This window comes from Triticum urartu, chromosome 4 (assembly GCF_003073215.2).
Source record: "Triticum urartu cultivar G1812 chromosome 4, Tu2.1, whole genome shotgun sequence".
Taxonomy (NCBI): domain Eukaryota; kingdom Viridiplantae; phylum Streptophyta; class Magnoliopsida; order Poales; family Poaceae; genus Triticum; species Triticum urartu.
Window position 1 is genome coordinate 436,358,092 of NC_053025.1, and position 21,534 is coordinate 436,379,625.

The 21,534-nt window shown below is 43.2% G+C and overlaps 1 protein-coding gene across 3 annotated transcripts; it reads right to left on the minus strand.

The window, feature by feature from the left end:
• LOC125551911 (PH-interacting protein-like) lies at positions 1-21,265 on the minus strand. Of its 3 annotated transcripts, XM_048715309.1 has the most exons (23): positions 20,879-21,265; positions 18,605-18,974; positions 18,152-18,303; positions 13,016-13,252; positions 12,023-12,132; positions 11,867-11,944; positions 11,671-11,777; positions 10,556-10,650; positions 10,348-10,472; positions 10,067-10,254; positions 9,808-9,883; positions 9,242-9,410; positions 8,978-9,048; positions 6,819-6,899; positions 6,675-6,745; positions 5,842-5,938; positions 5,454-5,513; positions 4,358-4,412; positions 3,862-4,262; positions 2,107-3,774; positions 1,269-1,844; positions 1,122-1,180; positions 1-425 (listed from the first exon to the last, which is right to left on the minus strand). In XM_048715309.1, exons 2-23 carry the CDS (start codon positions 18,958-18,960, stop codon positions 230-232), a joined length of 5,028 nt encoding a protein of 1,675 aa, XP_048571266.1. In that variant the 5' UTR covers positions 18,961-18,974; positions 20,879-21,265; the 3' UTR covers positions 1-229. The 3 variants fall into 3 exon arrangements, with proteins under 3 accessions (XP_048571266.1, XP_048571268.1, XP_048571269.1); XM_048715311.1 differs by lacking the exon at positions 13,016-13,252; XM_048715312.1 differs by lacking the exons at positions 18,605-18,974; positions 20,879-21,265 and having other exon boundaries at positions 13,016-13,245; positions 18,152-18,286.
• Between the last annotated feature and the right edge of the window lie 269 nt (positions 21,266-21,534).

A 21,534-nucleotide genomic window follows, 5' to 3' on the forward strand; every position in this document is an offset into this window, starting at 1 on the left:
GGTCAAATGGTCAGGATTTCAATTTGCATCAATAAACCGGGGATCAGATCAGATATAGTTTCAAAATGTTGGGCCACACAAGAAATCCCTCCCAACCTGCCAACTATTTTGGTTCATTCCTCTTAACAAAAACATGCTTCTGCGACGCAAACGGAGAATCATCTGACGGGATGAGTGCAAAAATTCTGCTAAAAGGGAAGAATGCCAACCCCGCACAGCGCACCTCCCACTATAGTGATAGAATCTTGTCTTGGATCCATTCAGATAGCTTGCGGATCTTTTTGGTCATTTCGCCGCTCTTGGAAAAATAAGACTTGGCATTGGCAAGCATCACAGTGGCATCATGTTTGACAGCCTCCGGAGTTCTGTAGTAATCGCTCTGTAGTCTTGCTCTGATCACCTCAATGGAGAATTGGACAGGGAACCTAGAACGCAAGTTGTACAGAGAAAAATCTTTTAAGACAGGTGCTCCTTCATCATAAATAAAAACGATACGCTTCCAGAGTATGCATTGGTTGAATCTTTTTTAACCTTGTTAATGAAAATCATCAAATCTGCATTTTAACAAATATGGCCTCATAACTGAAATGGAAAAGGGGCCTTGTAGGGGTACAGCCATATATACCCAAAAACCTTGTCAAACACGCATTTATTTGACGAGATTTGGAAAATGGGCCTTGTATCAATTAGCGAATTTATGTTAGATGCTCGCTACGAGATTTGCCAACAAAAAAGGCAGTTTTGTAAAGAGGTTGGTTGCTATTATTTTCTAAAAAGTATATGTCACCTACAAATCATGAATAAAGAATCCACATTTTATGTTCCATATATCTTTAGTTCGTTAAACCTTCAAACAAACACAGGTGTGTTAACCTCCCAGAAATAAGGTATTTTATGTTCCATATATCTTTAGTTTGTTAAACCTTAAAACAAACATAGGCATGTTAACCTCCAACGGAAATAAGGTAAACTTTTTTACAAATACATGGTATACTGCATTATCTACAGATTATATGCCTCATGAGGATTATTTCACAGCAGTCATCATTCTCACTTTTGTTATAAATGAAAAAAAAAACATATAGAAGCATCTGCACTGCATACTTTTATACAAGAATTACCTGTTTATGAAATCTGATTTTCCTGCAACAGTATCTAACTTCAGAACACCGTAGCGATCCTGAAGACCCGTACAAAAATACGGTAAACAGTCAAAACAACAACCCAAGAGTAGCCAAAGGGTGTAAATTTTGAAAATAAAACTTCACCTGATTTCTGAGAGACTTTTCCTGTAAACCGGTCACTGCTGATAACAATTTGTTCCTGGTACTGGGATCGATATGTGGACGGTTCCATGGAACCAATGGGTTATTAGCATCATGCACCTCCCAGGGGCTATGCGGATGTTCAGAGCCATCAGTTTCATACTGTATGACATATTTCTCCCAAGGGCTCTCAGGAAAATCAGGTGACTTAGGTCTTATTTCCAATACTCGTCCCTCCCACCAACTTCCTCCATCCTCTCCCTCATCCATCCACCAAACTTTGCACCTATCAGCGATGCTCCAGTTATACGTGGTAGTAGCTTCAAACCGTGTTCTTTCCACAAGAAAATCAGGGAACGTAACTAGCTCACGCAATGTGATTACAAACTCTTTGCCAAATCCGCTTGAAGTGTGATCAATGAATTTAATAGTTAATTCACAGCAGCTTTCCCCAGACCCTCTATCTGGCTTGTAATCAAGACCCTTAATTTTGCAAAGCTCGGCAGCTTTAAGGCCTCTGATCCGATTCGATGGGCAATTATCCGATGATTGCACTTTATAAACATATTCTTCATGGCCCTAAAAATAACAAGCGCACAGAAAGTATGATAAGAGGCGCTTCATAAATACTATTTTACGAGTCACAATGGTATATATGCTCGTATTTAACCTATGCACGATTTTCCCACCATCAACTAGTATACCTTACAACTGGGCAGGAGGGGGAAGTGGGAACAGAAGATTTATTATTATTATTTTAGTATGTTTGCAGCTGAAAGCTGCTAGCACCAAAATCATTTCCGTACTTTATACACACAATGCAGCGAAAATAAATAAATACCTGTCGCAAGTACATAACCTCATCGCCAAGTTGAGGAATATAACGGTAGATATCTTCATGCTCTAGCAACATCAACCACGGCCTCGATACTTGGTGCTTTTTCTCCAATAGATGTGTATCAGGAAAGTTGCAACTCTCTCCTTTGTTCATACAAGACTTTATACCAGCAGTCTTTGATGTTGATCCCCACATTACTTCACGCACATTTGCAACAATTCGTCTCCCACTAATTGCTGCTTCGAGGGAAGAACTTTGCACATGAGAGATTGCATCCCTTTCTCTACCATAATCAGTGTATGCACATGACCTCCTTTCGTTTCTTCGTAAACTACCAGTAAGTGCAACAGGACTGCAGTCTAGAGGTTGATGCCCACCATCATCATTGGAAACAGAAGTACTATGTCCATTTCCAAAGGCATCCGAACCCAATCTTTTCCTGTGCTTACTTGGCTCTGACCTTTTGCACACTGTGCCGTATGTGTTCGCAGATTCAAAGTCCTGGAAACGTCTGGACACACTAGTGAAGTCACTACTCCTATGTTGACTGGTGGCAGAAACCTCATCATGCTGCATGGAAACTTTAACATGGTTGATGTCACTCCCTACTGCACTAGTCTTCGATATGTCTGATGAACTTGCTCCATCTGCAAAGCCTCTTGGTCTGGACAACTTCAGTTTAAAGGATATAGACCGAGTGCTGTGGAACTGCTGACCGTGTTCCCTGTTATTTTCTTCCTCTAGATGAGTATTCTTGTTGTCAGTTATCCATTCTTTACCAGGCAAATTACCTTCACGATAATCATCAGTATTGTGGTTTTCATGGATGCTATCCAGATAAATTGCACGTTGTCTTTTCTGTACATTCTGCTCAACCCTTTGTTGGACGCCATTATCATATTGATTAGGTGTTTTCTGACAACCAGACCCATAAACGTCATGTGAAAGTGCATTATTTGAAGAGACCCACATGTCTCCTGAAGAAGAGTCCCCGAACTTGCAATGCTTTGAAGGTCGCAGCTTAAGCTCACCCCCTTTGATTGCGTCATTACTGTGAACAGTACCCGCATCATGTAGAACAGAGACCAGAGGTGATTCAGACTTGCAAGCAGAGGAGTTTCCAGGCTCAAAAGCTAGTTCCGGCTCATCGTCTTTGTATCTGGCTGCTGGAAGTGACAGCACTGCATAATGAGGTGGGAGTTCTGGATTTGCACTTTCTGAAGGAAACTGAACTTTTAGATCACGGCGTGGTATCCTCAGAATCAGTTTTCTACTATTTGCAGAATTTTTTCCCTTGGTTTCAGTGAACTGAGAAGGTCGGGTAACATATTCGGAATCATATTGGTTGGTCTCTCTACCAAGTCTTGGCAGGCCATGCCACGCTGACTGCTCAGCTTCAGTGCTTTCTGTGTTCAGTTCGTTGTCTGAAAGACTGCTCGCTGATCCATCTTCCTCTTCTGTTGAAGTTTCAATCTTCGAGAAAAAACTGTGTGTGCTGTGAGTAGCACGTCTTTGAGGTCGCAATCTCCTAGATTTAGGAGATATTTTCCTTTTGGTAGCACGGCCAGTCTTAGACTTCCTACCTCTATGTGGCCTTGACGGTGTAGCCACACCATGCCCATCCAAATTTCTTTTCTTAACTCGCCGATCAGATGAAGTAACAAAATCAGCCTGTAGAAGACGTAATAAAAGGAAAATAAGTTGAAAAGTTAGAAACCGACATAAAGGAAATGGAATGATCTTAATGTCGCCTCTTACATCAGATCTTTTCTTCTTTCTTCTAGATCTGCGGAGATTAGCAGTACTGTTAAGATTAGATCCATCAATCTCTGCACTTGAGTATGAAGCACCAGAAGCATGACCACCCCAAATCTCCTGTTCTCCTTCACTAGAATAGTCATCCATGCCATTGTACTCGGAATCAGTATCATCAGAGATCGCTTCATTTTCTGGTTCAAGCTCGATGAAGTCTGTTATCTCTGGAAGTGGTTCCCACCTATCTGGATCAATAACTGAGATGATTTGGTACTCGCCAGTGGTTGCATCGTAAGTGGGCCCAACAGCAAAATTTACCGAGGGAGGTCGCCATTCAATACCCAGGGTACCTAACCTGTGTTTCTGGTACATGCTCTGAAAAGGCTCTGGGTAAGGTATCATACCTTCAATTGGCAATTAGCAACGAACAATTATAATCATGTGCGACCAATAAATTACTAAATTATACCTTGGTTAGAAAGATAGAGAAGTTGCATACCCGAGTCGCACAAAAGGTCTTGAATATTTCTCCTATAAGGTGCAAGTTGTGTTTCCTGGGTACAGTAAGAAAAGGCATCATAAAGAAAACTTGATAGCTCATAATGCACTTTGTGAAGAGAAAAAAACAGTTCCACACAGGCAAGAATGATCAGGAACAGGGTTCAATATCCCTTTCTTGGGAAATACCGGACCCAGCAGGCGTCCAGTAGTTTTTCAAACCTGGAGTTCTGTGTTTTATCATGTTTTAAGATTCCTTAGTCTTGCAATGCTAACTTGTTTGTTGGCTTGAATAAGCACAAGAAATAAATAAAAAAGGAATAGTTACTGAAACAAATTACACCCTCTGTATGACTTCTAATGAGATGGTACGAGTAGCACCACACAAACGTTTGATATATAAAACATATTATATATTACAGCTACTAAGAAAACACATTAAGAGGTGATCGGATGATTGTGGTACAGGATGCTTGTAACTTATAAAGTTATAACATACTGTAGTAGGGAATAACAAAACATCAATGTTGTGCACTTTCAAGACTGCCATCAAAGTCAAACTTCCTGCCAATCAGCAGAGTGGTCCTCGCTCGATTTGACAGCACATAATCCACCTTACTTAGCTGCTGAGCTAGCAACACTCCATAAGTAGACTGAAATGGCGGTAGTACGTGGCATTCTTTATAAATACGGTTGGCAGCGAAAAACGACTAACGGATAGCTAGTTCAAATCATCTGACATACTACCTTGTAAACAAATGTAGTGACCTAAAACGTCTTATATTTGTTTACAGAGGGAGTATATTACTTCACCAACCAGTAAAACATATACCATCACAAAAGCAAGTCTAGGACTTCTCTTGAAAACAGTACTTTTTTTAGACAAAAAACAATACATGATACCTATACAATTTCGCTTGTTTAACAAATATTCAGAAAATATCAAAATGAAAAGTTCCACTAAAACGGATTTTGAAACAGTTCACACGATGAATCTGATGGTAGAGTTAGTTGCAGAAAATGAATATAACGACAATATACAACTCAATCGGCTAATGCAAATGCAAAAAACAGATAGCTCATATCCTCAGACGAACCTGATCAATAGCACTTCCATTTGTATCATGAACAAGGGGCCGGTAGTCTCCAAGAAAGAACTGTTTGAAAACATGAATAGTCAGCATCGATGATTGCATACAAGGAGGGATATTTCCAAAACAGGAGGATTATCCAGCGCAAACATATCTAGGTAGAGTCATGCAAACTCTCAAAGCGCCACATGGATGAATAATTCTGTGACTAAGCACCAAGGCCCTGACAGATTAGAAAGTTATACATGATCAAACTGAATTAGAATATCAACTGTGCCTCACCCAGCTGTACACATGATAATGGAGATAATGGCAGTTTGCATGACTGCACCCAACATTGGTTTGCACTAGGCATTCCCCCAATAATTTGGTAGTTCAGTAACAATTCATATACCTGATCATATTTCGCATCCTTTTGGGACTTGCCCTGCCCTGTACCAATAATGAATATTTGCCCAATTTCATCGGTGAGGACAAGTGATGTTCCATCCCTAAATGTCCATTCAGCAACACGTCAAGACATCACGACAGACAAATAAACTCAGATTCATCTGCAATCTATGGTAACTGGTCAAATGGCAAAAATTTCATTTTTGGCAATGATACATCCCAACATTACAGAGAAATAAGTAACGCTGTCAGTTGAAGTCATATTAGTTTGGCTGCACTATAACAGAAAACTAGAACACTAAGGATCATCTACATTTCGACCAGGATAGTTGCCATGCTGTAGCCTAAACAGTCAGCACATCATGGAAGCTCGCCTCACCTTTATGAACAAGGCGAGCACCCAGAAATTCTGGCATCCAAGTAGAGAGAGAAACCTAGCTGCCATTGACAGATAAGTGCACTTTTCTCCCTGGTCAACCAGATTTCACCATCAAGTCATCCGTGAAACAAAAACAGAAAAAGTCAAGAAATATAGCAGAAAAGGGAGGGATCACTTCTGAACAGAACTTAAAAAAAAGCACACCACAATATATTCTCAAAAGTTTTACTATGGAATATCCCAACCTTCCTAAGATCAATGGAACATCCTTAAAATTTATAAGTAGTCCCTGGGTTTTTTCCTGCTATTTTTCTTCATTGTTCTAAACATTTTATGGAGTATCATCTCAATGCAGGCGCATTCTTACAAAAGAAATACAAATAAAATGTACATTTGCTTAAGGGCCAAAACAAAAATTCATGTTGTCACGAATGTGAAGAAATTATAGTGACACTTACGGAGAGAACTTGCCGTCAACAAGCTTATAGTGGCCAGTTTCGTAGATCTGTACAGACTTTCCTTCCCATATCTGGATACAGAAATAGCGTATTTTCAGGAATGAAGATAGTGACCAAGATTAAAGATGTCTAGTTGGAACTTACATCCCAGATGATTGTCTTTCCATCATACCCAGCACTCATACCTATACGGGGGTTGAACGGATGCACATCAAGAACAAATGTCTGTTGATAATGAATGTGAGCAAATTTAACAAGAGGACATTTGTTTATACAAGGGTCAACCTTTAAGAAAAAAGAAGTTGAATAACATAGTGCAGATGAATTATGAATGAGAATGGAAATCAGGATGTTGCGATCAAACAAAGCTTCAGGTGCTTGATCATTTAAACCAGTTCAATACATGCAAAAATTAGAAATGCATATAGAACTCATGAATCAAGATTGACTATAGCATAGGACAAAGAATCATTAGTTCATTACACTATCACAAGAAAAAAGAGGTTACTAATGTGAAACAATTAAAGTTAAGCATATAGATCAAACTGTGCGAACATAATTGGCTGCCAATGCACTAAACTGTCCACGATTGGGCAACAAAATATATGTGAACTGAGGTCAAGGACAATACTGCTACTACTACTCACTTCAATTCTGAAACGGCAATAATTTTGCAACACACACTGCCATACTCTTAGAAATTTTATTTTATTTTGCTGAGATTAGCATCTCCTTTCATGTTCCATGTAATTATCATCTTTAATCCATGCTCTTTGACGGCATATTCACTAAGAAAATAAGAGTTGTTTCATAGTGTTTTCACTAGTGATATGATGAATAGCATGCCCGTGATGAGTTGCCAGCGACAAAGTTCACACAAATGCACCTAACTGATAGGAAATTTCATGCACAATAAACCTGGGAATAGTTTGGATTGAAACCTTAGTTTCAGTGCGGTTTTCCTACAAAACTGTCTTTGGATTGGATTGAATGGGCTGAGCCCCTAACATAATCTGGTGTGATCTGGGTTTTGCGTATTACTGGATTAGTTGGTTCGGTCTGGATACATACAAATTGGTTTCAGACTGTTTCAACCCATGGTCAAAACCAAATCCAGCGACCAAACTGTACGAGACCAGCGCTTCCACTCATGGCGGTCATCCACACGACCAGTCCTCAACGGCGCATCACCACAAGCTCTCTGTTGAGAAGAAGGCTACACAGGCAGAGAGAGAGTTCTCCATGGTGCTCTACGCACTAAATACGGTGACAAAATGATGGCAGCCGATCAGCCACAACCCCATCCACGGCAAGAAGCCAAGAATGCATACAGGAAATCAATTAGGAGAAGAAAAACAGAGCCGTGACTCCAGACATGCGGCAATGGCGTGCTATGGTTGCTCGACCATGGAGAAAAGAGGAGGATAAGAAATCACAGTCGGCGAGGAGGTGCTCCGGGAGCGACGGGAATATTCCTCTGTCACGACCCTGCACGCGCGACCATTAGAAAACACCGGAAGGTGGGGTGACCCCAGCCGGCGGCGCGGTCACCCAGTCGCACGGAGGCACAACACTAAGCGCAAGGCAAGGAGGTGGCCGCGAGCTAGTATTTTGGGATGGAGGCGCGCTTGTGCACGACGCAGGCCTAGCGCATGCCGCGGGTTCACTTTCGTCCCGGTGTTTGCACCGGGCAGAGGCGGAGGCTGCCGCGAGCGCGTCCCCGGCAGTCGAAGCCCTTGGCGTCTCGGCGCCAGCGTGGAGTGCGACGACAGCAGCGTCCATCCCGGAGCTCTAGGAGACGAGGTCCCGACGGCACCGCATGACCCAAAGGGCACTGCAACGATGGGACGTCGACGGAACGGATGCGCGACTATGGCAAGACAAGCAACTGCGGCGAGGTCAGCTACGCGACGCTTGACGTCACTAGCAGCGTGATGGCGCCTGAAATCGACTGGTTCTACTTCTACCTCTCTGGTGTTGCGCTCGCTGACTCCAGTAGAGGATTCTTACTAGAGTACCAGTCCGTTAGATAAGCATGTGCATATGGATTTGTCTATGGTTTGCATCTGTGGATTCAATCCAAAAATAGGAGGCGGTTTGGATTGGTTTGAGTGAATAACTCATAGAGTTTGGTTTGATTTGGTTTGGATGATCGACATGCAGTCCTATAGTTTGGGTTGGATTTAGTTTGGATGTCAAACTATTCCCAGGTTTATGCACAAACTAAGTTTCAACATGCAATAACAAGTTGTTAACGAAATCCAAAAGTAACTCTAATGCTAGACTGCATGGCACATGCTTACTGATTCCTGATGGCCAATCAGTGAATGCACCAAGCTCCCATCAGAAGCATTCCAAACACAAATTCTGCAATCTTCAGAACATAAGACATGTTTAAGTGACATGAATACAAATGAGAACACTGAAAGATAAATTATCAATTATGTAACAACAAGATTGAATTTCTTCATGCTAGGAATACTAGGAACCTTAAATGGTAATACATGCAAATATAAGGAAAGGGTTCAGTCACAGTAAAAATATATAAAGCAGTAGACCAAAGATACCCATGATAGCAGCAAGCACAAAGCGGTTGTCCAAACTCCAAACAATCATATTCACACCCCGAGGAGTTGGATTGTATCTTTGACGTGGACCACCGCGAAGTGGTTGAGGAGCCATTGGGGGTGGAGGAACCTTGAGATGGTAAGCGCGTGTCCAGCGTCCAATCTTTCCCTGGGTTAGTGCAGGAAACAAATTGTGCAAAAAGTTATAAATTCTGCCTAAGGAAACTATAACACCAAATGCCAACTACATTCACCAGCACACACGCTAATACGACTGACCAGTTAGCGAACATGCATTAACTATTACACAGGGCACACTATTAAACTGGCTGATGTGGCAAGTTGCTTTTCAGCCAGCTCTTACTACACACCTCTAGTGATAACACACGTAATACAATCGGAAAATACAAAATATATCAGAAAATAAATATGAATGGTATTAAGGAGACAATACAGATTACTGTAGCAGCAGCCGAAATCAGCAGTAATGCAAATCGCCGTAAACATAATTAGTGAAACAATGTTTGTCAGGAGCAAACTTGGAGTTTTAGGTCCCATTAACTTACATGTGATCTCCGAGACCGCGGAACCCATATAATTGCGCTGCCATCACGGGAGCAGGTAACAATATTATGTGTGAACCTGGCAAAAGGAGACACTCAGATGATGTAGAACTGAAGCCAACAATGAACACCAGTTCAACATGAGGTTAAAGATGAATGAAGTACAGAAACTAGTAAGAACAGGTAAGACAGGAGGTGAATAAACTCAAGGATTACATAAGAACATGTGAATGACCATTCCATAAGTACAAAATATACTGACCATGAATTTCTTAGCTTAAGGTTATTTTCTTCCTTACTGGTGTGACTGCTGTCAGACGAAAAGGATCTTGATACAACACATCCACTAAACTGCACGTAGTTTACATCATTTTCATGACCTGATAATATGTCCATCTCATGATTCGGTTGGTCATGTTCGTCAGAACAACTCTTGCAAGCACTCCACACCTGAAATCAACACTTCTGATGAGAAAAGGCACTTCACCTTTTCGTAGTAAAATCAGAACCTCACAAGTGGCAGTAGATAACAAGAAAACGCACCCTCGCATAAGTGTCTGAACTGCCAGTAACAAACACAGTTCCATTAGCATTGAATGAACAACATAAGATTTGGTGATTTGTTGGTTGAACTTGAACAGCACTGGAAGATGCATCACCACTCTTCCCTGGAATCAACAGCATGTGGTTACAGCAAATAAATGTAAGCGTTACCCACACACACGCAATAGACATGCTTTAATGAACTAACCAGCGGCAACATCTGAAGGTTTTGGTATATATATTCGTGGAGATTGTTGAGAATGTCTAGCATCCCAAATCCTGCATGTCCCATCATCAGATGATCTGCTCATCAATATGATGTGACAGTTAGGGAGAGCAAATAACTTACAAAGTTATAATAGGATGCCAAAAATGCTATAACAATTGTAAAAATACATACAGCAAACAAATGATGAGGTTTTATCCCAAGAACATTCAAAAAAAACATACATCTGACAGTATGCATAAGCAAATAAACGAAATATGAAAATCTGAGCACAATGCAAGGATCTACCATATGAAAACGGAAGGATGCACAGATAATACATGATACACAACAAATGTACCATTCCTATTACTTCAGGATATGGCGGAACTGCGGTAGCAGTGATATAACTTACATAAGTTTGGTGACTAGATGCTCTCAGAGTATAAAAAATGTAAGGGGCTGTTTGGATTGTGACTATGTTTGCCATATATGGCCACATTATTTTTGCCATACTTGCCACACTTGCCTAACTTGAGTTGCTCAAATTGTTAGCCACACTTTGGCTTGCCTAAGGGAATCTTGCCACACTTTTTGTGTCTATGACATGTGGGGTTCACTTCTCATAAAAAAAATCTTGCCTTAGGTGTGGCTAGAACCAAACACCCATCTAACTTGGTCAAACTTGCCTAAGGTGAGGTGTGGCAAAATGTGGCTAGAAATCAAACAAACGAAAATGAACAAAAACTGTTCGAGAAAAAAATGAACAAAACATTCATGATTTTTTCCAAGATTGGTTCGGTTTCTCTAACTTGGACACACCTAATTCGTAATTAATCCTTGTCTTGTTTGCTTGATCAAACTGCGAGCGTGGAACTTCACGAGATGAAATAGGGAAAGACAGAACTTAAAAGGATAACTGAGGTAGCTTTAAACTGTGTGCAATTAAGCATTTCCTTCACTGAAACTAAAGCAGATTGGACATGACTTCTACTAGAGACTTGTACCAGTTCCTTTTTATCATTTTGTACAGCTGCTGCCGTCAGTTAGTACATATAATCATGAATTAAATAACTACAAAGACTATACTATCAGGAATAAGAAAAGGAAACACTCACGACAATAGCTGGAAAGCAGCACCTGGCCTTGGACTAAATGCAATAGTTGTTACAACCCCAGTATGGCCCTTCAACACTGACATTGGCATGCCGTCAGGTATGCGCCACTGCTTAGTAACCAAATGCATTAGACGTATAGAAGGTAGAAAGAGAACTGTCGTAATGTTCTAGGTGGTACAGAAACTAGCAATCTTACCACTCTAATAATGAAATCATTGGAGGAAGATGCTACCACAGCATTATTGGAACTCACAGCGAGGTCAGTAATATCACCCTTAATTTAGAAGATGAAAGGTGATTTAATGGAAGGTTGTGAATATTTATGTGTTGCATTGCAATAAGCAAAGCTTACTTCATGGCCTCGGCAACTAGCCAGACAAAATGCTGTTTCCATCGCCCAAATTTTGACAAGGCGGTCATCAGAACCAGTAATAACATAACGTCCTGAGCGGTCAAAAGTAGCTGCAGAAACAGGAACAGTAAAAACATTACAGCAGGTAAAATGGAAAATGTACAGATGGATAACTATGATGATTTGGAGTTTTGGACAACAACCAAACAGCTCATTATGAAAACAGTAAAATCTTTAGAAACAGAACAAGTGGCATGCATTTGGTAAACTTTCCAGTTAATATCACCAAATAATTTCGTGGTGAACCCTAACACATATAGATCCACTGTAGGAACCTCCTGAAACTTAAATAGGTCTTAACATTCAATTAGCACAAGTATCAACAGGACTCCAAACATAGAGTAAAATTTGGCTCCTGGATATTTTACTTGGATGCCAGTTGCTAAACCCACCAAGTAGTCATGATTTAGCTCGGGGACACAACAACACTGGTGTCCAGATGAAGCACACTACACTATTTAGAATTTTGCAAGTGAAGAGGGCTAAAAGATCATTTTTGCCCTCGGAACCAAACTTGACCCACCTGTCACTGTCAGTGCCCTCTAGCACATGGACACAACTCCCTCTACCACATGGACACAACTTGAGGATCCATGTAAAGCGTGTTTGTGAGACAACTGGAGAATCCATATAGAGTGTGTTTGTGTGGCATGTGAGGGGTCACTGACAGGTAGGCTTAGTTCGATTCTGAGGCTAAAATTAACTGTTTGAGCTACCACTGTCTCCTAAAATTCAACAATGTATTACTGCAATGGCCAGAGTGTGTTCCGCAAGACCGCAAAGTGATCAAAATTCTGTAGTGTCCCTGAGCCAAATCATGGTTGCGTTTGAGCAGGCATTACCCAAGTGGAGTGTCCAAGAAGCGATTTTGCCAATATTCGTATACTTTCCTTGAACATAACTAAATTCAGAAAACGGAGAAGTTCAACGAACCACAATACGCGGCATTCTGATGTCCCCTCAATTTCTTTATAATCTGCATCTTTTCAACAAGGGTAGATGGCTTTGCAATGGCATAGCATGATGCACGTACAGAAGGAGCTCGATGATTCTTAGTGAAACCACCAATCTCCCTCAAACTTAAACCATGAACTTGATCAGCATGTATGTGTGACCACCGGAGATACCTCGGCAGCCTGAGGGTTTCCTTATCTTGCCTGCACCTATCAGCTGAAGGATCCAAGTTTGCATCAGCACGTTAAAGTAATAACTGTTAGAAATATGCAACTTGTATTCCCATGAGGCCATAGGCCAGTATATATACATGTACAGGTGCAGGAAATATGCAGAAGCCCCCTTATACAATGGGGTAAATACAAAAGGCTACATGGCTATATAAATATACTCTAACACCCCCCCTCAAACTCATGGTGGATAAACAACACTGAGTTTGGAGAGATAGAAGCCATGTTGTGCTCTAGTCTGGGCCTTCGTAAAGAAATCCGCCAACTGTAACTCGGAAGGCACATACTGAAGAGCAATAACCCGATCCTGCACACCAGCGCGCACATAAAAAGCATCAACACCAATATGCTTGGTGAGCTCATGCTTCACAGGGTCGCGCGCAATGCTAATAGCACCTGTACTCTCAGACAACAAAAGGGTAGGTGTAGTGACAGAAACACCAAAGTCCTGAAGCAACCACCGTAACCAAGTCACCTCTGCCGTCAAAAGAGCCATAGCTCGCAACTCAGCCCCTGCACTCGAACAGGAAACTGCAGTCTGTTTCTTCGTCTTCCAGGCAATGAGAGAACCACCAAGAAAAACACAGTAAGCAGAAAGTGAACGCCGATCCGAGGGATCACTAGCCCACGTAGCATCCAAATATGCCTGAAGCTGTAGTGAAGCGGAGCGAGGAAAGAACAGACGGTGAGAGATCGTGCCACGAAGATATCGGAGAACACGAAGGAGGTGACCGTAGTGAACCGAAGTGGGAGCAGAGACAAACTGACTTAGAATATGGACTGGATAAGAGATATCTGGACGAGTGACAGCTAGATAGACAAGACTCCCAACAAGATGACAATAACGTGTTGGGTCAGACAAGGGGTCACCATCAGTATCACGGAGGTGAACATGGAGCTCCATGGGAGTCTCAACAGTGTGGTCATCAGTAAGAGCAGCACGAGCAAGAAGATCCTGGATATACTTTTCTTGGGAAATATAAAAGCCATTAGAGGTAGAAGAGACCTCGATCCCAATAAAGTAGCGGAGAGGACCAAGATCAGACATAAGAAACTGCTCATTGAGACGGGCCTTCACAAAGGCAATATACTCGGGGTCATCACCAGTGTTGATCATGTCATCAACATATAGAAGAAGAAGAGTCCGACCACGAGCCGAAAGGTGGATAAACAACGCCGGATCATGAGCACTCGCTGAAAATCCAGCAGCAGCCACCACAGAGGCAAAACGCTCGAACCATGCATGAGGGGCTTGCTTAAGGCCATAGAGAGAGCGATGAAGACGGCAGACCATGCCATCAGGAACAGAACACCCAGGTGGTGGCTGCATGTAAACCTCCTCACGCAGCTCACCATTAAGAAAGGCATTCTTAACATCAAGCTGAGATACAGACCAGTGGCGAACAGAGGCCACAGCAAGAAGTGTGCGAACAGTGGTCATATGGGCCACAGGAGCAAAAGTCTCATCGTAATCACGACCATGCTCCTGCTGAAAGCCACGAGCCACAAGACGAGCTTTGTAACGCTCAAGAGAACCATCAGAGCGAGTCTTAACTTTGTAGACCCACTTACAGGTGATGGGACGAACACCAGGAGGGAGAGAAACAAGATCCCATGTGCCAGTGCGCTCAAGAGCAGCAAGCTCCTCTGCCATCGCAAACTGCCATTCGGGATGAACAACAGCTTGGCGATAAGAAGTCGGCTCAAGAACAACAGTACCAGCACTTGGAAAACCAAAGCGATCAATAGGCGGAAGCGGACGAGGACGCAAGCCATAACTAGGCTCAGAGGAGGAAGTAGATGGCACATCGGTAGACGCATCCACAACACGTGAACGACGAGTATAATACCGAGGAAAAGATGGAAGAATACGAGAGATATCCGAATGAGGCGAAGATGGCGAAGAAGACACCGGGGATGAAGGTGCAGAATCATGTGACAAGCGAGGGGAGGAAACCATGGGAGATGGTGGCGTCGGAGCTGCACAAGCCGAAGAAGTAGGGGCAGTAGGACGGACGGGCAAGGGCTCAACGGGAGTGATAGGTGTGTCAGGAAAAGTGAGGAAAGATATATCCTCCACTGAAAAGGTCGAGGAAGATGGACGCGGGTAGAAGGGACGAGACTCATCAAAAGTCACATCCCGAGAAATACGCATCCGACGACCGACAGGATCCCAACAACGATAGCCCTTATGCTCATCACTATAACCTAAGAAGACACACTCAACAGACTGAGCGGTCAGTTTGGTGCGTTCGCGAGGGGCAAGAAGAACATAACAAACACAACCAAACAAACGAAGCGTCGAATAATCAGGAGAACCATCAAAAAGACGCTCGAAAGGAACGCCACCCTGCAGAGCAGTGGACGGTGAAGGTTGATGAGATATGTGGAAGTGAAGACAGCCTCAGCCCAAAAGTGAGGCGGAAGAGAGGCGGCGATCATCAACGCACGAGCCGTCTCAAGAAGGTGACGATGCTTGCGCTCAGCCACACCATTCTGAGCATGAGCACCGGGACAAGAGAACTGAGCAAGAGTACCCTGCTCAGCAAGAACTCCACGCAACATCTTGGAGATATACTCTCTAGCAAAGTCAGCACGGAACACACGAATAGGCGTAGAGAACTGAGTGTGAACCATGGCAGCAAAACGCTTATAGATAGATAAGACCTCACTACGAGAAGACATAAAATATATCCACATGTGTCGCGAGAAATCATCTATAAAGATAATATAGTAGCGATGACCTCCCTTCGAGGCAAAGGGAGCTGGACCCCAAACATCAGAGTAAACAAGGTCGAAAGGACGCCGAGACACAGTCTCGCTATGAGGATAAGGTAACTGGACCTGTTTACCAAGCCGACAACCCTGACAGTCTAAAGACACACCGCCGGAGACGGATCCAAGAAGACCACGTCGAACTAAGGATGAGAGACGAGAGCCACATAAGTGACCAAGGCAATGATGCCACTGCTGAAAAGAGCTGGTAGACAAGGCAACAGTGGTGGAGACTGGCGGCGGTGGCAGCGGATGGAAGATGAAGCCAGTCAAGCTCCCAGAGACCCTGAGAGTCACGGCGCCGGGGGCCAGCACCAAGAAGAGCACCAGTGTGACGGTCTAGAACAGAACATGAGTCAAAGTCGAGAATGACCCTGCAACCAGAGTCAACAATCTGACCACCGGAAATGAGCTGCATGGTAAGTCGAGGAACATGAGCAACATCGGGAACATGAAAAGACGAAGTGCTAAGAGTGCCTCGGCCAGTAACCGGGAGAGAGGTACCATCCGCAGTAAGAACATGAACGGGAGAATCGAGAGGTCGAGTAGAGGACAGAGTGGATGAATCATGAGTCATATGAAAAGATGCTCCAGTATCAAGAATCCACGGAGATGTACCTGCTTGTGTAGAGGGTGGTCTCACAATGCCAGAAGAGTTAGTAGCAGAACCAACAAAACCTGTCGGTGAAGAACCAGGGGACGCAGCGAGCAGGCATCGAAGCTGCGTAATCTCTTGCTCAGTCAGGAGCTCAACTGAAGTGGTCGACGTAGATGCACCCGACGATGAAGAGCCGGAGGCAGCCAACAGATCGCGAAGTCGCACAATCTCCTGCTCGGTGAAGTACATAGCTGAAGGAGTCGACGCAGTAGCACCAAGAGAGAAGTGACCACCACCACCCATGGAAGCCGCTAGATGTGGCGATGTAGCATGATCAGTAGCGTCCGCAGAGGTCGATGAAGGAGATGAGACCGTATGCAGACAAGCACCAAGCGCCAAGGGAAGACGCGTGTGCGAAGCGCAGTCGATGGAGTCATATGCACCAACACAACCGGTGAAAGTCGCGAGAGGTGTCGGTATAGAGCGACAATCACCATGTGCGAAGATCGCAGGAGGGGCCGCAAAAGAGCGACCAGCACAGTCTACGGAAGACGCCGAAGGAGACGACGCCATAGGCGGACGAGCACCAAGCACTGGATGCATGTGCAAGATAGGATCGGTATAGGGAACACCCCCAGAAGGCAACGGGCAGCAATGAGACATCTGACCAAACGAAGACGTACTCTTTTTTTTAGCCAACCCAACCAGTCAACGTCACTGGATGCCTGGATGGAGCAGCCCAATGTCCAAAGTAGCAGCCGAGGCCCAGGTCAACGCGCAAAGCAGCCTCGCTCAGATCGAGCGGGCGGCTGACTCGTGATGGCGTGCACGCGCGGCTGTACAGCTGCGGGCGGGCGGACGGCGGTGGAGGCCGGAGGAGACAGCGAGATCCGGCGAAGAGCAGCGGCTGGCGGCAGGATTCGACGAGGGCAGCGGGACCTGGTGAGGGCGGCCGAGACCAGCAGCTGGCGGCGGAATCCACTAAGGGGCGGCGCCGGCAAGGGAACCAGACAACCAGTCGATGGAGGACTGGCAAGGACGAACCAAAAAGACAGAGCCGGGAGACCTGTAGATGCAGACGAAGTACGTGGACGGGCGTGCAGTAGAGTAGGAGCAGCAATCGGCCGGAGAGAGACCGAGAAAGAGAGGCGCAGCGACGGCGGACGCACAAATTTTTGGATCGGAGGAGCACGAGTTGCGCGTGCGAAAAAAAAAACCTAGGCTCTAATACCATGTTAGAAATATGCAACTTGTATTCCCATGAGGCCATAGGCCAGTATATATACATGTACAGGTGCAGGAAATATGCAGAAGCCCCCTTATACAATGGGGTAAATACAAAAGGCTACATGGCTATATAAATATACTCTAACAATACACTGAATTACACTGAACATAAAACTAACTACCCAAACTTCAAAACTGAAACACTAAGTTGCAACAAAAGATGTTTTAAATAGCTCAAGAAATGGGGAAAGAAATACTTTAAAGACTAGATTTCAGAATACATACATGCAAGAAGGGAAAAGGAGTTGGAGCCAAGAAGTGTTGGAAAATCAGCAGCATTTGGAGACACATCTCTAACCAAGCTGTCTGGGCGGCAGGAAGTCATCATCAGTTGCTTTAACAGCTTCACCAAGTGGTCTTTACCAATATGAGGGTATCTAAAAGCAGCATAAAACTAGTTAGCAAAAAACTTATTTGCATTTGATTGTTAAGAAAAAAGCAGACAGAAGTTTATTGTTGATAAGGCCATAAGACCATTTTAAATATGTCTGCTTACCCCTTTTGCTAATTATTATGTGATGTGCCTTTATAACATAATAACAGATTTCATAATCATTGGTTTCATCAGTTTTAGATTAGTCACACAAACACTAACTGAAGAACATCATTACCAAATCAGGAAGGGTGGAGGAAGTACGAGCTCCAGAAGACAAAACAAATAGAGTAATGTATGTGTACCTCTCAACTAGCTTTAGGTAACCCAAAGGGAGTGATACACCATCGTCATTTTCTTTGCCGCTATGAAAACCACCACGCGAATACCAAGCATGATATCTTCTAGGTAACAATTGATGCTCCAGAAGTTCATTGCACAGCTCTCCAGCGACCCGCTTAAATGGACCATGTGATAAAAAATGCAAAATTAGAAAGTAAAGTTCCCTCATATCAATATCAATAGGAGCCTCCGATGGAAAATCTGCTGGCATCACTTGATTCACAGAATCAATATCCTCAAGCATTTGGCTAGGAAAATCCAGGTGGACCATACTAATAGAGGTTGCATTAGCAGAAGGTTGATGCTTTCGAAAATCCATGTCTACAACACCACCTGCAGTTAAAAACATAAGCTTAAATACAAGAATACTGCTAGTTGATAAAGAGATATTGAGTTCTGGAAACCAGACAAGAGCTTAGCCAAGAGACAATGCAAAAACACAAGTAGAGAAGTCAAATATTGAATGGACATGAACGGTGCAGAATATTATACTCCCAAGTAATGGAGGATAATACATATTCCATAGTACAAGCACGCACATAGAGGAAAAATAATTTGGAGAACTAGCAGCAAGCTGGTAACCATGAGATGTGGAGAAAACAAATACTCCCTCCGTTCCTAATTATTTGTCATTTTAGAGATTTCAAATGGACTATCACATACGGATGTATATAGACATATTTTAGAGTGTAGATTCACTCATTTTGTTTCGTATGCAGTCACTTGTTGAAATCTCTAGAAAGACAAATATTTAGGAACGGAGGGAGTAGTTTTTAGGATGAATCTGAAATAACTTTTCAAGTGCAATTATATGAATGAACCATAGTTTAACAGAATTGCGGTACAACTGGTCCGTTACTGCATAAAAGGTTCGTCTGAATAATACCTTTTGACAACCATAGACACATCTGCAATGATGTGTGGCATTATAAAGACAGCACAACCATACATACAAGTGGAAGTTGAAAATCTAGTGCAAACAACAGCTAGGTTATCGACAATGCTATCAAGAACCTGGCCTCCACCATCAACCAACACACGACACATCACTTGATTTGCTAAAAGGTAACTTCATTTGCCAACAAATAGAAAACTCTACCAAAAGTTCATGACATGCAACTGATATAGCGGTATAGTACTAATGGAAGTTCTATACCATATACTATGTAGTCAAATGTGTAATGTAACTATTTGAATATATTCCTTTCAACCTTTGTCAGGACGTCTATATGTTTCCGATAAGTCAAAGTTCCATGTTACAATTGCACATCAGCAGATGGAACTTTGGATTTTACATAATCGTCCCTACAAACACCTATCTAATACTTGAAATTCACAAAGTACACAAACCAAGTAAGAGTTTTCTTTTACCTGCACCAAGTGAGATGTTAAGCAAGTAAACTACATATCTAGAGTGCGCAATCACCAAATACAACATAAACACAACCACCTCGCCTTGCATAGATCTTGTTTGAAATGCAAGCATCTCTATAAATTTACCTAAGGCACATGGCAGAGGTACTTACTATTCAACCTCTTCTGCTAACCAACCACTAAAACCTAGAACCTATAAGCAGGATATATATAAGAAAAACAATCCGATACATATTTCTACCCTATATTTGCACCTCCCAGCTTCACAAACTGATCGAATCATGCAAAGCATCCATGACTACTACTCGCATTCGGTCAAAACTGATCTTTGCACTAAATACAACGATATTTTTTTATGGCAAACATTTAGCTTACCATCACTACAGCCCTAGAATTCACAGCATTCAAACTGAGCAGATACAATGCCAACAGCGCTCAATCAAATATGTTCTACTAAAGCTCGTTATGCCACAAATCTCATCTACGAAAGCATCACAGGGGAAAACTCATATGAGGCTTAAGCCTACAAACCTAGCTGTAAAACCTGTGAAACTTTTGCAATTTTTTACAAATTAGAACTTCGAGACATTTCCTATGCTTGCCACAACTGATATTACTACAGCTTCTGCATGGCATTGAACACATCAATAAGCACAAATCTACCAATCTGGCTAAGAAATTCGCAAAGTCTGAACCACCACCGCGAAAACAGAAAGCACAATATGGTCATAATACGCGCCGGAAGGGGGCTGGTGAGAGATCCACCTACTATACTCAGCAGTGCATTGATTTCACAAATGTGAAGCAATCAAGTAACCGATAAATGTAACAATTAATCAGGAGATTCATTGATAAACACTGACCAGTGGCGGAAAGCAAGTGATTAAGTGACCAGTGTTCTGTAATTGCCTTCCGTTGACGCACGGCTGCACGGCACCGCCGCCTAATGCGCCGCTGCGGCCCAATCCCTCCTCCAGCCGCACGCCAGTTGACTGCCGCGGCTGACCACCGCTCGCTGCCCCTCCTCCAGCAGATTCCTTCGCCCGCGGCGTGCCGGAGCGAACCGGCCGACGAGCCGCTTCCTTCGCCCGCTGCCGAGAGCTCCCTGCACCCCGCTTGCTTCGCCCGCTCCCGAGAGCAGCCGCCCTCCCACAGACCACCTCCCCGGACACCCTAACGCAGCTTGGGCTCCGGCCACTCTCGCTTTTCTCAGTGTTGTCTCCCGCTGCATTCGATAGACTGAATCAGTCTGGTCGAGCCAGCCAGTAGCGACCGAGGGGGGCATAATCGTCAAACGAATAACCAGACGTTCCCCATGCGTTGTCGTGGAAACTAATTGCATTATGTTTTAGTGAGATTTGATTTTATGAAACATAAATATTTTGACTAATATTATAAGAACTGAAATTATATGTATGATTTGTTACTAGCAAAAATGACCGTGTGTTGCAATGGGATAAAAATTTACAAATAAATTATTCCCAACACGACGAAAAATTATGCTTTCAACCATACAGGT

Coding starts and splice junctions, on each gene's coding strand:
- LOC125551911 (XM_048715309.1), bottom strand. CDS start 18,960: ATGGATTTTCGAAAGCATCAACCTTCTGCTAATGCAACCTCTATTAGT. Junction 10,651..11,670: donor GCTGCTTTCCAGCTATTGTC/GTGAGTGTTTCC, acceptor ATTGATGAGCAG/ATCATCTGATGATGGGACAT. Junction 9,411..9,807: donor CGCGGTCTCGGAGATCACAT/GTAAGTTAATGG, acceptor GCACTAACCCAG/GGAAAGATTGGACGCTGGAC.